At 36.9% G+C, this 17500-nt stretch overlaps 1 protein-coding gene across 5 annotated transcripts in view; it reads left to right on the top strand.

The window, feature by feature from the left end:
- Window positions 1–17500, top strand: part of LOC144959908 (irregular chiasm C-roughest protein-like) — a 328564-nt gene that overhangs the window by 273206 nt on the left and 37858 nt on the right. For all 5 annotated transcript variants that reach the window (XM_078892751.1, XM_078892752.1, XM_078892753.1 and 2 more), the window contains one exon: window positions 14126–14600. In XM_078892751.1, coding sequence (XP_078748877.1) covers window positions 14231–14600 — 370 coding nt within the window. In that variant the 5' untranslated portion in view covers window positions 14126–14230. The remainder of the gene's footprint in view (window positions 1–14125; window positions 14601–17500) is intronic.

The following is a 17500-nucleotide window of genomic DNA, read 5'->3' as shown; positions in this document are numbered from 1 at the left end:
CTATAAACGTTTTAAAACAGAGTAGTTTTGTGTGTTGGTCCGTCCGTTTTACTTCCGGATGGCAATGTTGTGAGATTCTTAGACAAATGCACTCTTTCTATTAAATCAAAAATATCTGTCTATGTCTGCTGACGAAGACGACAATTCGTATTTTTACGAATCTTTCTTAGTAGTTGGCAGGACTGATTTTAACAAGCCGGTGATTTCTGACTTCTGTCGGGATCGGAGCTCTGGCCAGGGCGGGCCCAATCCGGGACAAGCGGACCCAATCCGGGACGGGACTGAGTACTGAGTTATAATTATTAATGTTTTCGGGATTTTGAGAAGGCCGGGCTGACAAGACATTTAAAAGATCCAAATTGAATACAGTTGAGGGGTAGGAATTTAACAAATAAATAAATAGATAAATAATGAAACGAAACACGTTTTTAACAAGACAACACTGACAGACTTGAACATGTGTCAGAGTGTGGATTTGTCCGACTGTGCATGTGTCCGAGTGTGAGTGTGCCCGAGTGTCAATGTGTCTGAGTGTCAATGTGTCCAGTGTGAAATTGTCCGAGTGCGAATGTGTCCGAGTGTCACTATCGGAGTGCGAATGTGTCCCGAGTGTGAATGTGTCCTGAGTGTAAATGTGTCCGAGTGTGAATGTGTCCCGAGTGTAAGTGTGTCCGAGTGTGAATGGGTCCCGAGTGTGAATGTGTCCGAGTGTGATTATGTTTAGTGTGAATATGCCCAGTGTCAATATATCCAGTGTGAATGTGTCCGAGTGTGAATTTGTCCGGTTGTGAATGTGTCCTGGTGTGAATAGTTCAAGCCTAGGACGGGACGGGACTGGACGGGACGGATCGGGACTGGACGGGACGGATCGGGACTGGACGGGACGGATCGGGACTGGACGGGACGGATCGGGACTGAGCTAATAACCCGACCCCAATTTTCTTTTCCAGGAAGACCCCAGCCGATACCAAGACAAGGTGTAAGAGAATGGAAGGAAGCGGGTACAGGTATTAGCACTGGCGCATGGCCGACACTTATTTATTATTGGAACCGCTCGGGGAGATAAAAGGGAGAGAAAGCTTATTATTGTGGAGAGTGTTTGGGGAGAGGGTGGGTTGGGGGGGGGGGGGGGGGGGGGGGATGCGGATAGGTGGGTGGGTGGTCAGAGATTTTAAGGTTTGAGAAGAATTAAAAGCTAACGGAAACTGTGCGGCTATTTTGGTCTAGTGGTATGACACTCGCTTTCGGATCGGAAGATCCTGGGTTTGAGCCGCGCTCGGCGCATAGTTGAGTCTTTGGAAAAGTCTCTTTACTCAGATTCTCTCACCAAGAAGTGAAGTGAGCAGGAAAGTACCAGAAGACAATAGAGAATAAAAATTTCGCGGCGGCGAAATGGATACTTGGATGACGGGTTTACTGTTCTAAATTTTATATGTGCGTTATTGTTGTTGATTGTTTGTTTATTTTTGTTATTTTTGTTGTTGTTTTTTTTTTCTCTCTCAGAGTGTGTCAATTTATCCGACAAGTGTAATCATCAATCAGTTCTGGTGTTTGTATTTCTGTTGTTGTGGCAACTGTCAACACATTCCAATGTCAACACACCATCCAGTCCAGAAGGACATGCTTTTTCAAAATAAATAATAACGACTACAGGCTTGCTGAGAGGACGGCTTTAGTATTAAAATGAATATGGACGTTTCTCTTGTTTGAAAGTTAATAAAATTAAATAGCAATATATATATATATATATATATATATATATATATATATATATATATATATATATATATATATATATATACATATATATATATATATATATATATATATATATATATATATATAGAGAGAGAGAGAGAGAGAGAGAGAGAGAGAGAGAGAGAGAAAGATTTAAGGATAAATGGAGAGATCAAGAGAGAGTGTGTGTGGGAGAGAGAGAGAGACAGAGAGAGATAGATAGATAGATAGATAGTTATATAGATAGATAGATTGATAGATAGATTTAAAGATAGATGGATGGATAGATAGATAGACAGATAGATAGATAGATAGATAGAGAGAAAGAGAGAGAGAGAGAGAGAGAGAGAGAGAGAGAGAGAGTGGGTGAGAGAGAGCGAGTGATCGAGAGAGCGAGAGAGAGAGAGAGAGAGAGAGAGAGAGAGAGAGAGAGAGATGAACAAAAAGTAAAAATAGACAAAGTGGGTGAGATGGATGAACAGATAGTGATGGAATGATGGATTCTACAAAATAGAAAGAGAGGGTTAGGGGGGAGGGGGGGAGGGGGGGGGAGAAGAGAAGATAATTGGGGAAGGGGGCGGACGGAAGGGGAGGGGGGGGGGGGGTATCAGATAAAAGAATTCTTGAGCATTTCTGGACCTTTGACATTTAAGTCAAAAGATTTTCCAACTCTCTATCTATGCTCACCTTCCAGTATGCCTGATATTAAGACTTAAGGTGAATAGCAGCCCTTTGTGATATAGATACACTTAGGGTTGGGGTGTATGGGGTTCTGGAAAATACTCACAACTAACTACATGTCTGTCAAAACAACCACAATTCCTTAGAAACAACGACAACACACACGCGCAAACACACACACACACACAACCACACACACACACACACACACACACATATATATATATATATATATATATATATATATATATATATATATATATATATATATATATATATATATATATATATATATGTGTGTTATATATATATAAGCAGGCGTGACTTTAACTGCTTTTCACCAAAGGTTAGAAAATGAATTTTGTGATCAGAATGAGGAAAATCTTATGAAATTGATAGCTCTTTGATAGTTGAATGAATACAATTTTTGAGAAAGAGAAATAGAAGTGGGAAAGAACGGTAGATGGGGAGAGAATGAGGAGGGAGAGGTAGAGAGAGAGAGAGAGAGAGAGAGAGAGAGAGAGAGAGAGAAAGAATATATCTTTCTATCTATATCTTATCTATCTATCTATCTATATCTATTTATCTATCTCCTTCTCTCTCTCTCTCTATCTCTCTCCTCTCTGTCTCTCTCTCACACGCACACACACACACACTCACACACACACACACACACATATATACACAATCTCACTCACTCTCTTTCTGTACTTCTATGTGTACGTGGTGTGTGTGGGGGGGGGGGGGGGTGCATGTGTATTTGTGTGCGAATAACATTTTTATTTGCTCAGCATAAAACTAGAATTATAATAATAATAATAATCACAATACTTCTAAAGCTGTAATCGATTATGTTTTTGGCCCGCCGGGCCTTTCAATAAAAGTCTGGAATTTATAAATTCCATTTTGTTTTGATGGATTAAATAGAGATGAGGCAATTCCAGTATTAGCAGCAGGCAATTACAACTCATGATATTTCCGTCTTTCTCTTTTTTGTCGTACAAGACGCATGCTATTTTAAGTTGTCTCCCCTTTTATTATGTCGGATTCATTCAATAAAAGGGGAGTTATCTACCTTTGAAATTCGACGACGTGTTTTGAAATGGCAGCGCACGGTATCTAGGCCTAAATTAAATGAAGATGAATTTCACAATTATTGGAAACTGTTCGAAATGTTGCTTGAAATAGATTAAAAGTGTTTCGTGACAAGGGGAGGGAGGTAAAGGTGCTGCTGGATTCTCCCTCATCCCCTTTTTTTCTCCTCCTCCTCTCTCTTTCTCTCTCTCCCTCGCCCTTCTCTTCTCTATTTCATTCTTTCACTCTCATTCTATCGATCTAAAATGTCTATCCTGTCCTATCTATCTATCTATCTATCTATCTATCTATCTATCTATCTATCTATCTATCTATCTATCTATCTATCTATCTATCTTTCTATCTATCTATCCATCTGTCTGTCCTAGCTATTTATCTATCCTTATTTATTTTTTATAATTTTTATATATTTATCTAATCCATCCATCCATCCATCCATTCATCCAGTCATCCATCCATCCATCCATCTATCCATCCATCCATCTATTAACTCCTCCATACAGGTAGAAGTTACCTGTCCGTCACCCGATCAACACCTCATCTCATTAACACCTATCATGATGTTGAACATTGACACCAATCTCATGGCCTGTCAACAACGTTCTTAACTACAGTGATAAAACAAATACAACGAAACACTGTCGTATCCGAATCGTTCTTGATGAAATGAAATACCAATTATTAACACGGCTACTAGATTGGCCAAAATTGGCCCCAATTGGCCCCTATTGAGGGATGGGTATATAGATAGATAGATATATAAGTAGATAGATAGATAGATGAATGGATGGATGATATATAGAGAGATTGAAAGATAGATAGATATTCAATCGTGTTGGAAGTGTTCAACAAGCAACAAGACACAACAAACCAAAATCATGTAACACACAGTCCTGACGATGGCTGAAAGATCTGAAACATCGATGTAGACTGATTCCATAATAGTGGTAAATATTACAATAATAGATAGATAGATAGATAGATAGATAAATAGATAGATAGATAGATAGATAGATAGATAAATAGATAGATAGATAGATAAATAGATAGATAGATAGATAGATAGATAGATAGATAGATAGATAGATAGATAGATAAATAGATAGATAGATAGATAGATAGATAGATAGATAGATAGATAGATAGATAGATAGATAGATAGATAGATAGATAGATAGATAGATAGATAGATAGATAGATAGATAGATAGATAGATGGATGGATGGATGGATGGACAGACAGACAGACGGACGGACGGACGGACGCAAAGTCCCAGGTTTGAGCGTTTTTTTTGCCAAGATGAGGATCATATAAATCGATCGATATCTGAAGGTCGAGTTTTCTGGCGCAAATGTTCAAATATGGGTTTTTCCAGAGTATGGCAGAATCTACTATCTCGTCATTAATAATTGTAGTGTTGGATGTTGAAGTGTTTAGCGATTCACCTTTTCATCACTCACCGCATTGGATATGGTTCGTTAACCCATTTCAATCTGGGGTCGATTTTGCTCCAACCAATTGGTATTTTCCTTTATAGAAAGTGTTCGCTTGGCTAAGAAACTCACAACATTGCCATCCTGAAGTATAACGGACCAACACGCAAAATATGTGTACCCGTAAACGTTTATAGTCTGGTTAATTCAGTTAAGTGAGAATTACTCACAAACATGGGTGGCAAAAAACAATATCAAAGGCCTGCCTGACGTCATCTTCGTTCTATCTATATTACTGTACGTCCTTGGCACAATATTTCATTATCTTTTGTTGCCTCTTCTTTTGATCAGATCATACCGTGTCCGGTAAAGGGTTATAAATTAGGCCAACCGACCTTTAAATAGCCTCGTGTATTCAAAAACGTAATCATAATCACACCAGGAATTAAAGTTTGAAGTGTTTAGCGGTTCACTTTTTCATCACTCACCGCATTGGTTATGGTTTGTTCACCCACTTCTAACTGGGGTCGATTTCGCTCAAACCAACTGGTATTTGCCTCTATATTACTGTTTGTTCTTGCACAATATGTCATTCTCTGTTGTTCCTCTTCTTTGATCAGATCAGATCATATCATATCATACATATCACGGAAAAGGTTATCATTTAGGCCAACGGACCTTTAAATAGCCTCGTGTATTTAAATTTAATCATAATTCTACCGGGAAATGATTATTATTATTATTATTATTTTTACCAAGCATTATTTCGAATCATTCTACAAAAGAAGCTTTTTTCCATTTCATACTTGAGTCTGTTCCAGAGTTTTAAACTATTGCTTATTTACAAAAAAAAAGTATTTAAAAAATCCCCTGATGCTGTTCTTTTATCTTCTTTTTTTTCACACTTTTTTTCCTTCTCTCTGTCCCTCTCATTTTCTTTCTTTCTTTCCCTATTTTGTTTGTCTTTCTGAGCGTCGATGTGGTCTTGTGGTATGATACTTGCTTTCGGATCGGAAGGTCCTGGGTTCGAGTCTCGCTCGGAGCATAATTGAGTCCTTGGAAAAAAAAAAGACTCTTTACTCACATTCTCTCACCGTACTTGTGTGTAAAATGAGTAGCTGGCCATTAACAGCGTTGTGTCTGTTGGAAAAATATTGTATTATCGCTGACAGGCGTCATGTCTCGTTCTTTACGTTCCGTGTTGTTGTTTGTTTTGTATTTTTCTAATTTTCTTCATTTCTTTATTTATTTCTCTCTTTCTGTTTGTCTTTTTTTCTTACTGTTTATATTGTATTGTTTTGTTTGTTTAATGACATACATCATACACGTCAAAGTGCGGCCATCATAAGACTGAAATACACAATCTATTCCTTTGTCACAACATTCGCACCACATTTCGTATTCTTGACGTTAAATTTATGGGGAACTGTATGATTTTCTATTGTGTACTACCCGAGCGAAAAGTCCTTCGGTGTACATCTTGTAATATGAATCTATGATTTGACATGAAATTAATTCACATTTTTACCCGTTTTCACCAAGGGAGCAAAAACAATGACTATACCCCTACTTCAATTTAAGCTGGAGTCACTTCGTTGTTTTTGTTTGTTTGTTTGTTTGTTTTTGTTTTGTTTTGTTTTGTTTTTTTTTTGTGTGTGTGTTTTTTTTTTTGCTTTGTTTTTGTTTGTATGTATTTTTTTTTAAGTTAAAAAAAATATTTATTTTAAATTTTCTTTTCTTCTTGTGTGTGTGTGTGTGTGTGTGTGTGTGTGTGTGTCTGTGTGCGTTCTTGCTCGTTTTATGAGGCTATGTGGTCTAGTGGTATGGTACTCGCTTTCGAATCGGAAGGTCCTGGGTTCGATCACCGCTTGGCGCATAGTTCAGTTCTTGGAAAAGGCTCTTTACTCACATTCTCTCACCGTACTTAGGTGTAGACTGAGTACCTGGCAGTTAACAGCGTTGTCTCTGTCGGAAAAAAAATATCGTATTATCGTCTAACATGCGTCATGTCTCATTTTACATGTTACGTGTTACTGTTTGGTCAGGGACCCTTTGTAAAGCGCTTTGAGCTAGTTAGTGGATATTGCTCTATATTAAAGCTCAATATTTTTTTTGTTTATTATTATTATTATTATTATTATTATTATGATGATGATGATGATGATGATGATGATGATGATGATGATGATGATGATGATGATGATCATGATGATGATGATGAAAACGGATAGGGTATTAAGTGTGAAGTTAGAAGTTAATCAACAAGACTAAAATTCCGCGACGCCTTCAATGAATTAATATTATCCAAGTGCTCGTGGTGAATAGAAGCAAGCGCCTTTCGGTATCGTCGTTAAGTAAGACGAGTGTCGGAATATCACCATGCCATTTCCACTGCTTGTCTCCCCTTTGATGTGATGTGTTTGATGTGTTCATTCGATACAGGCTTATTCCTATAATATGTTTCCCCCCAGGGCGGGTACCAAAGTGGGTACAACTGCCCCCCCCCCCCCATCCCCCACCTCCCCACCACCACCACCACCACCACAGATATCTACACTCCACGTTTATGATGTAATGATATTTATATTATTTCGATTAGTGAGTGGTAGAGTACATATTAGCATCATATTGTACCGTTATGCTTCTCAGACTTGGGCTACGGGGCTTTCTTGCTGATTCTAGGTAAAGGTTCTCTTCTTGTAACTCTCTCTCTCTCTCTCTCTCTCTCTCTCTCTCTCTCTCTCTCTCTCCATATATATATATATATATATATATATATATATATATATATATATATATATATATATATATATATATCTTATTGACCCCCAAATTTGCTCACTATGGACAACATGAGTGATTCCTGTTGACATCAGACATCTTGTTTGATGGATTATCTATATTCCGTCGTGGAATGCCTAGGCGACGATATCTTATTGTGATGTCATGGGAAGTAGTCCGTTCCCTTAATGGAAAAATTGTGCAAATCGTGTAACCAGCATGAAATTTTCACACAAAATGCAGAATTTTATGAGGATTTCGAAAATAGGTGGCTCCAAGTTGAAAAATAGCTGGAACCAAGAGTTATTGCCCTTTAAAGGTGACAAAATGCATTTTTTTAAAAAATAATTTTTTCCTCAAAAATTTACAGTTTTATAAATAATATATAACAATGTGGATATTTTGTTATTCTGTTGCGTACTCTGGACTCACAAATTATTTTTCCATTTGTATTTTATTGAAATATATTAGAAAATACGAAATTCAAATGGGATTTTTCTGGAAAGTAAAAAAAATATATATCTCCTTCCTAGAAACTGTTTAAATAGTTTAGAATCTGACATATATTTGAAATGCCACGCATTTCAAAAACATTTTTTAATCTTCACATCCTCTAAAACAAGCAATATTAATTTGATTAAAAAAACAAACAATAATAGACAATTCAACTGCCTAGGCAAGTACCCCTTCTCCTCCCGACACACACGTACAATCTCTCTCAAACATAAGAGTTATATGTATTTCTATCATATAGCAAATAAGACGTTTAAATTTATATATATTGTACAATACATATTTATTCAATGAAGAATTGAACCATTTAAAACATTTTTTCTGTGTACATATTTAACAGCCGCATTATTATTATTATTATAGATTTACATCCCTTTTTAATTACATAGTTTGTTGAAAACATACAATTGAAAAACGTGTTTAAAGTCAATCATTGTCTCTAGAACATTGACCATTGCAGGCACATAACAGATTACATGGAAGAGATGCCTTAACACAATTGCATCTTTTGGAGCATCCCTTTGATGAACAGTTACATTTAATCAGATTTTGTGAGGCATGTGTAAGGTCAGTCAAAGTGGACCACTTTGGCATCCCATCTTTTTTCCAACCAAAATCTGATTTGGAAGGAAGACTAGGGTCTTTAGCAAGAGAGCGTTTCCATACATAACCAGCTTCGTAAACTGCTCGATTTAAATGCTGTTTGAGAGCTTCACAAGTTGGTGGCATGTTGTCTGGAAGGCGTGACTTTTTTTTGTAAAAAGTTCATGCCGGCATTCATTGACAGCAGATAAGTTGGTTGCTCTGTCAAACAACAGACAAATCTCTGGATGATGTTGAAATGGCTGGCTATATGTTCCTTAGAGGGTTGATTAGCAAGAGCTTTAAATGAGTCTGTAACATCATCAAATGCGGCCCAAACTGAACATGCTATTTTCTTTCCCTTCCCTGCAAATGAGCTGACACTGTCACACCCCGTAAAGGCATGGAAGAAGGATATAGCCAGAGATTTTTCAGGACCCAGGGGTTCAACAATTGAGTGGATAGGTATCAGACTTCTATGTTTTCCTGTACCGTAGTTGACAAACAACTTTTCCATTCCCAACTGTGATATCAGAATGATAACCACATCTGTTCATGTAACCCCAGAATTGAAGTGACACTCGCTTCCATTTCTAAAAAATGCCATTCACAATTTTCACTAATTTGTGTGGTACACTATTGACAATGCTATCATGATCTATATTGAGGGGCGATATGAATGTATGATTTCTTATTTCTGCTCTTATAATATCAACTGCTTTTTGTATTGCAAAATCATCATTTGAATCTAAATCGGCAATAGCTGCTTGTGAAATAATATTCCCCTCTTTGAAAGTAACCAAGACTTCCCGCCCACCCCTGTATTCCATTAAAGAAGGAACTCTCGATAGTAAATTTTCTTTGAATCTAGTTTTATGTACATATACATCCGACCAATTTATGGCATTTAATTTTGACAAACGTAAATTGTAGAGATCATTCAGCTTAAACACAACATTTGTGTCTGTGCGAGCTTGTTGTTGATCAATAAAATTGACAATATCCTGTGTGCATTCTGCAATGTGTGTTTTGTATTTGTTGTCTGAAGTATTTTTACATCTAAAATCGTCTGCTCTTCTGTTGAACAGTATAAGGCAAGGCTTATGATACTTTGCTTCCCCCGCAATAAGATCACCCTCCGCAAATACTCTAAGAATACTTGTATCTGAAAGGAGGACAGCTTCCTCGTAGACTTTTTGTGAGAGAGCAAGAGTCCGGACCTCAGTCAATTCCCCTTCACAACCCTTACAAAACAAGCAGTGTTTGCTTACATGTGATGTGTTTAATGTGCCTCTAGTATCAGGACTTGCAACGGCTTCACTATTACATTGATTTATCTTCTTTGCAAGCCTTTTGAGTTTTGATTTATGAAACCTGTGTCTGCAATTCTTGTGGTAAAGTCCATCATTGTCTCTCAAAAATTAGCAAGACATTTCACAGGTTGGTTAATATTGAATTTCAATGCTATTGGCAATCTACCTGAGTCATGAAAAAGTTTGATATCCTCAGAAATTGCAACATAAGTGTCTTCAATACAATTTAACTTGGTTGCTTTTTAGGGTTTGTGAGAAGAGAATTTTTAATGGTTTCTTGACAAAACAGGCACTTCGACCAGTAAATTTCAGGGGAAGCTTGATCGAGTCTTGGAACTTTGTTCAGATTCTTACAGTCGACAATGGATGTCTGCCGCTTCTTTCCTCCTGCCATATCAGCGCATTCTAGGAAGGAAAGAAAAATAAAACAAAACCCCATGACATACTCGAGAGACGATATTTATAGTTATTTCCTACAAAGTGTGAATTACGTAGTTTATCAAGTTACAGAAAATGTTACCATCTTAAGGCGATATAGGGTAGCTTGAGAGCTGACAGAATGAACAAGTTTGTGTGCGTGCGAGTGTGTGTGTGTGTGTGTGTGTGTGTGTGTGTGTATGCGTGTGAGTGTGTATTTGTGTGTGTGTTTGCGTGAGAAAGGTTAAACACATATTAGTTGACGGGGCTTGGATAGCTCAGTGGTAAGATTCTCTGCAAAACAAAAAATAACAAAACAACAACAACAACAACACACACACAACGAACACATACTTCCAAATACCTGTTAGAATGGAACTTTAGTCCTTGCAATCTTGACTATTCAACAAATCAAACTAGCATTCCAATTTGACGAGGTCCCCAGGCATGATGCTTATTAATTTTAAGGAAACAAAGGACTGTGAGGCTGGCAAGTAGAAATGTAACAAACAAGTCAATACACTGTTTTAAAAAAAACATGAATAAGCAAAAGGTAAAACAATGTTCGTGTGAATATTAGCGTGTATTTGCAGAATTATGTGTGGAGATGTTCTTTTTTTGATCAACTGAGTTAATAATAAATTAGTTATCTTTTTTTTCTCGGGCAGCAGTATTGATAAACACCGTTATTCTATCATCAATCATCGACAGGCTAATCTATATCGAATCGAATCTAAAAGGGTCTAAATTTAGTACTGACATAACACATGCAACTTATATTATATTAAGATAGAAAAATATATTCAGATCCAAGCATGGGCCATAATCTTACTCTATCTATTGCATCCTGGAGGCTTATTGTGTGTGTAGAATGATATTCCTGTGACTCAGCTTTGATCTGACCCAATTCTTTTTTCACAACTCAATTCTTTTGTCATACGTTGCGCGATACTTATCGCACTAGCATGCGCATAAAGTAAAATAACATCACGATGATATAAGACATTTATAATAGATGAAAAAGATTGTTCCTTACCTTTTCAACGAATATCGATTGCACAAAATAAAATTGTAGTTTGTTGACATCGTTCAAAAGACAAAACTCATTCTCTCAGTTATTCTTTAGACAACACATGATGCCATTGTCGGTAGATGGAGCTGTCGTTATCTCGAAGGGAGAGGCGGTGACAGATGACAAAACCGCATTTCGATTTAGCATTATTGTACTGTACACACTGGTTGAAAGAAACCTCTTTAACTGCTTTAAATATTTTTTTTAGTCTTTTGTTGTTTTTTTTTTCGTTTACAGGCGCTAAGACATCCTAGTACATACTTAGTAAAGGATAGGTCGTCCTAATAACTCATCGTTTTGTTGCACGGGCAAAAAAGGACAATTTTTATTGGGGTTTTTGTCTGCTGTCAGAAGACAAAAAATTGTTTTAAAATAATTAAAAGCTAGATTTTTGGTAAATAATAATGGAAAACATTAAAACAAAAATATTTCCACGATCAAAAACTAATCAAGATGTTCTTAATGGGTAAGAATGTTTGATTTTTTTATACTTTTGTCATCGAGCGCCAAAACGTCACAAAGTGCGCGTTTTCACTAGAGTTTACGACGAATTTTAAGGTCTTTTCAATAAAAATGGTATTTGGAGCCACCTATTTTTCGAATCTTCATAATTTTCTGCACCAATTTGTATACTTAGTTTGCTGGTTACAAAAAGTGCACAAAACGCACGGAACTTGCCGCTAAGAAAACGGACTAAAGGGCGTAATTTAAAAAATAGTAAAGATTCTAGCTATAGACAGTATGCGCTTGGCTAAGAAGCTCACAACATTGTCATCCGGAAGTATAACGGACCAACACATAAAACTCTGTGTAACCTTGATTTTTTATATTCTGGTTGGTTAATACAGTTAAGTGAGAACTGCTCATAAACGTGGATGGCAAAAAAAAAAAAAAACAACATAAAACAATAACAAAGACCCGAGTGACGTCAACTTCATTCTGTCTATAGTGTTGTATTCAATAGTCTGATGTCATGTCCGCCCAGCAACGAGCAGTTTGGTTCTAAACAACGAAAATCGGTACTTTTTATTCTTCTTGATGGCGAGAACTTTTTTACATGTCATGTGATCAGAATGTATAAAAGTCAAAACATGATCAGATTTATAATGTTTCTCTCCTCTGTATACACTTTTATGCTCGTCGGAGAAATATTTCATAAGGGCGTCCGACATTGTTCCGATGGTTTAGAACCAGTTACTAAGTAACTGTGCGTCATTACGAGGGAAGTGACGTCACGACTGTCGAAGCCCATTGTCAAGTATATTTCCAGTCGTCCCACATAAATTGAAAATTGCAGATGTAGGCTCTATTTAAAATTTCACACTTACTTTGTCAGTTTATTACGCTTGAACATTAAAAACAATTATTATTATTATATCGTTCTATTTCCACCGGCAGCTGCTTTCTCGCTAAACACGCGTTTATTGATATGACAAAATGTGAGATTTCTATCACAATACATGTATTTATTACAATGAAAGACAACCATCATCATCATCATCATCATCATAATAATAATAATAATAATAATAATAATAATAATAATAATAAAAATAATAATAATAATAATAATAATAATAATAATAATAATAATAATAATAATAATAATAATAATAATAATAATATATTACACTTAAACAATACGACTAGTTGAGTGTTTAGTGCTCAGTGAAGTCACTGCGATTTTGATGTTCTTTGAGCCTATTTCAAGACTCGAGCGTGTTATTATCTGTGGCCCTGCCTGTGTTTTTGTAATTAAGTGGATCTTGTAGGTTAATTGTCTGTACCAGGCCAGGCGATAAAACACAAAAACACGAATACCTGGCGTACATCGCACATCAAATCTCACCTCACAACTGTATCTGCTTATCTACATCATCTACCTCCTTTATATATATATATGTATATATATATATATATATATATATATATATATATATACACACACACACACACACACACACAAACACACACACTTCGTCACTCAGTGACCTAGATTTGAAATTAAGATATTTAAGGTTTGTCAAGTGCGTTCCCTCCCCATTGGTTTACAACATAATAATAACATGTTATATAGTATGGTTATGAAGTAAAAGTCTCACCTTTTTGTGTTCGAAAATGAAATACGCTCGTATTATTATTTATCTATTTATATATTTATTTAATTATTTTATTATACTTTTTTGTTGTTGTTGTTTTGAATTAGAACTACCTGCCAGAAGGCGTGGACTGTAAAAAGTCAGAAACAAAATGAATAGAACAGCTTCAACAATTTTTTTTTAAAATTAGAAACAAAACAAACAAAAAATAACCAAACAAAAACAAAAACAAAAAAAAAGATAAAGCAAAACAATTGAATACAATAATTTAAAAAACATATCTCCTGAATCTGCTTTAAAAAAAAGTAATGCATTTATGTTTTTATTGTTTTTGTTGTGGGCTGAAGAATGATTTTGAGCCCGAAACGTTGAGTATAATATTTTGTTCTTTTTTAAAAAAAGACTATATATTCATTTTTTTTTGTTTATTACTAATTTTCTTGTATATATTCATTGATCTGACCTTACTTTTATTATTATCTATCATCCACAGACAATTCTAACAAGATGGACGACAGTACTATTTTCACGGCTTCCGGGACGTGCCACAGTCATCACCAACTGATGCTGCATCGACAACAACGCCAGCATCATCAGCAACAACATCAGCAACATCAACAACAACAACAACAACAACAACAACAACATCAACAACAAGAGATTCACCGCCATGATTGTGACGTCACTCAGCGTCCACAACCCAAGGACCAATCACAGCTTCCAAATTATCTCCCCTGTCGGAATAATAATAATAATAATAATAATGATGATATTAATTCTAAAAACGGATGTTTCGTAGCGAATGCGACAGGAATTCATTCTATACACCGATATATGGTTCTCACTTTGTGTTTCCTGCTACTCATAGTTTCCAATGGTGAGCATTCTTTTTATTGTCTTTGTGTTGGTTTTGGTTATATTATTATGCCATTTCTTTATACTTATTTTTGTTTTCATCACCATGATTGCAGCATCCACGCAAACCATGACTGTTAATACCACTACCATCACCACGAGCATCATCACCACCACCGCCACGCCGCCACCACCACCACCACTACCACCACCACCATCATCATTATCATCAACATCATCGCCATAATCATCATCATAAAATGATTATCAATATCTGTATTACCGCCTCTCTCCTCATCTTCTTCCTCCTCCTCCTTGTTTTTCCTCCTTCTCCTCATCTTTTTCTTCTTCTTCTTCTTCTTCTTCTTCTTCTTCTTCTTCTTCTTCTTCTTCTTCTTCTTCTTCTTCTTCTTCTTCTTCTTCTTCTTCTTCTTCTTCTTCTTCTTCTTCTTCTTCTTCTTCTTCTTCTTCTTCTTCTTCTTCTTCCGCTTCTTCTCCTACTTCTCCCATACCATCCCTCCCTCTCCTTTGTTTCCCTTCTAACTGAATCTTCCAACCTTCCTCAACTCTTCTCCCATCTTTCTCTCTCCCTCTATTCTTCTCAAATTAAAAGAGAAAGAACCCTTTCCCTTTTATCTCTTTGTGATTATTACTCACAATTCCACTGGCTTCTTTCAATGACACCAAAATCCCTCTGCCTATGCAACCCATATATCTAGGTTAACTAACCAATCATACGTACAAACTTAACCCGGTCTCCATTTACTCACGGAAAACAAGGAACTATAAAATTAGTCATTGGTAAGACTTGCCTGTTATCCTTTGGATAAGACGCTGATCCGTGATCCCTGTAAACGTGATATAATCTAAACCACCAGCCTGGGATATTCGATACTTTCCCCTGTCTTAGATCAAATCCCGATAATCCCGTGTGTTCTACGAGACTTGATTGGGTTATGCCCCTTAGCACGCAGACACGTCTATGGTTATGCCCCTTACAACTACAACATATTCTGCCTTTCTTCTGCTGTCTACAATACTGACAAAACACAGTATCTAACAAAAATGACATGAGTCAGTAAAATTTTTAAAGAATAAAAAAGAGCTTTTATATAGCTCAACATCCACTTAACATGCTCAAAGCGCTTTACAAGGAGTCCCTAGCCAACAGCAACACGTGACATGTAGTACGTGACATGACGCCTGTTAGGCGATATTACATTTTTTTTGGGACAGAGACAAGGCTTTTAACGGCCAGCTACTCATTTTACACCTAAGTACGGTGAGAGAATGTGAGTATAGAACCTTTTCCAAGGACTCAACTATGCGCCGAGCGAGGCTCGAACCTACCCAGGGCCCTCCGATCCGAAAGCGAATGTCATAGCGCACGACCACATAGCCGCAATAGAGAACGGAGTGGGTGAGACTTAGACCACCTTTCCAATACATGGATGGTCTTTGTTTCGTAATCAAAAGCAGGTACCCAGTTCGATTCCTCGCTGCGCTGTGTAGCCTTAAGCAAGTTACTTTTGTGGGGCTGCATTGCGGCTGACTTCCGCCTGGACTAGTCCAGTCTTCCCTATTGAGGATGAATTAAGGAAAATGTTATTTATTTCTTTTAAAAAACATATTTGTTATTCTTTCCAAAATGGAATAAAGTGTTTTATTAGCGCACGACAGCTTCATGCCCCACCCCCTCCTACTCCCATTCCCCCTCCCCCTCCATCTCTCATCGTATCGAGTTTCAGTGTTTTTGTGCACACATGAAATAAGTAGTTAAATAAACATTGGTTCTCTCTCCCTCCGCCCCCCCCCCCCCCCACTTCCCCCCGTCCCACCAGGATGTGCTCACCCGCTAACGTGTTCTAAACTCACCAACACTCACTCATCTATCTTTGTAATACGTCTAAACATAAACATCGACGATTCTCCCAGAAAAACAAACCACCAACCCCCCCCCCCCCCCCCCCCCCCCCCGCCCAAAAAAAAAAAAATTAAAAAAAGAACAAGAAGGGGTAAAATGGGTAGACATTAAGAGACCAATGAGTCGGGAGTTTAACCCGGTTTTATAGCGTTAAATGGTCAACATCAATTATTTGCTGCCCTTTGAACAGGACGCTAGCTATCACAACATACTTTCCATCTAGATGCAACAAACCCAGGTACTAAAAAGAAAACCTTAAAACATTTTTTCTCTTTTTTCTTTTCGTGTGTGAAGAAATATAAATTAAAACCTGAAGGTTAGCATAAGGGGTAGCACGCAATGACTTGTATCCGTTTCACGCTTTTAGAAACCGGGATAAGCCATTGATATATTTATTGGCTCTGAAGGACTATGGATATCGTGGTCTTCTGTGGACGAGTTGAGAATATCTTACGGAATGTTATATAAACTGCCTGTCAGTGTTATTATGTTTTACGTCCCCTTCACCCACCTGTCGATCTCATCAACCTTACAAAATACACACAGACGTGAGGACGAGAGATGATGTGTTTTTGTTATCTTCTCTATTTTATCCTCAATTTTTGAAATGTATTCAGTGTTTGCTGTTGTAATAGGATTCAACAGTCGTGACGTCACTTCCCTCGTAATGACGCATAGTAACTTAGTAACTTGTTCTAAACTATCGGAACAATGGCGAACGCCCTTATGAAATATTTCTATGACGAGCATAATATAAAAGTGTATCCAGAGGAGAAAAACATTATAAATCTGATCGTGTTTTGATTCGTATACATTCTGATCACATGGCATTTTTTAAAATGTTCTAGCCAGCATGAAGAATAAAAAGTACCGATATTCTTTGTTTAGAACCAAGCTGCTGGTTGCTGGGCGGACGTGACATCAGACTATTGAATCCAAATATCGGCCCCATTGGTTACGATATGACAAAACATCAGTCTCAAGTACACCAATGTACA

The sequence above is a fragment of the Berghia stephanieae genome, chromosome 14, assembly GCF_034508935.2.
Source record: "Berghia stephanieae isolate SIO BIC M18660-M18661 chromosome 14, UCSD_Bste_1.3, whole genome shotgun sequence".
NCBI lineage: Eukaryota > Metazoa > Mollusca > Gastropoda > Nudibranchia > Aeolidiidae > Berghia > Berghia stephanieae.
The sequence above is the reverse complement of the archived record's forward strand: the minus strand, read 5'-3'. Positions and strand labels throughout refer to the sequence as shown.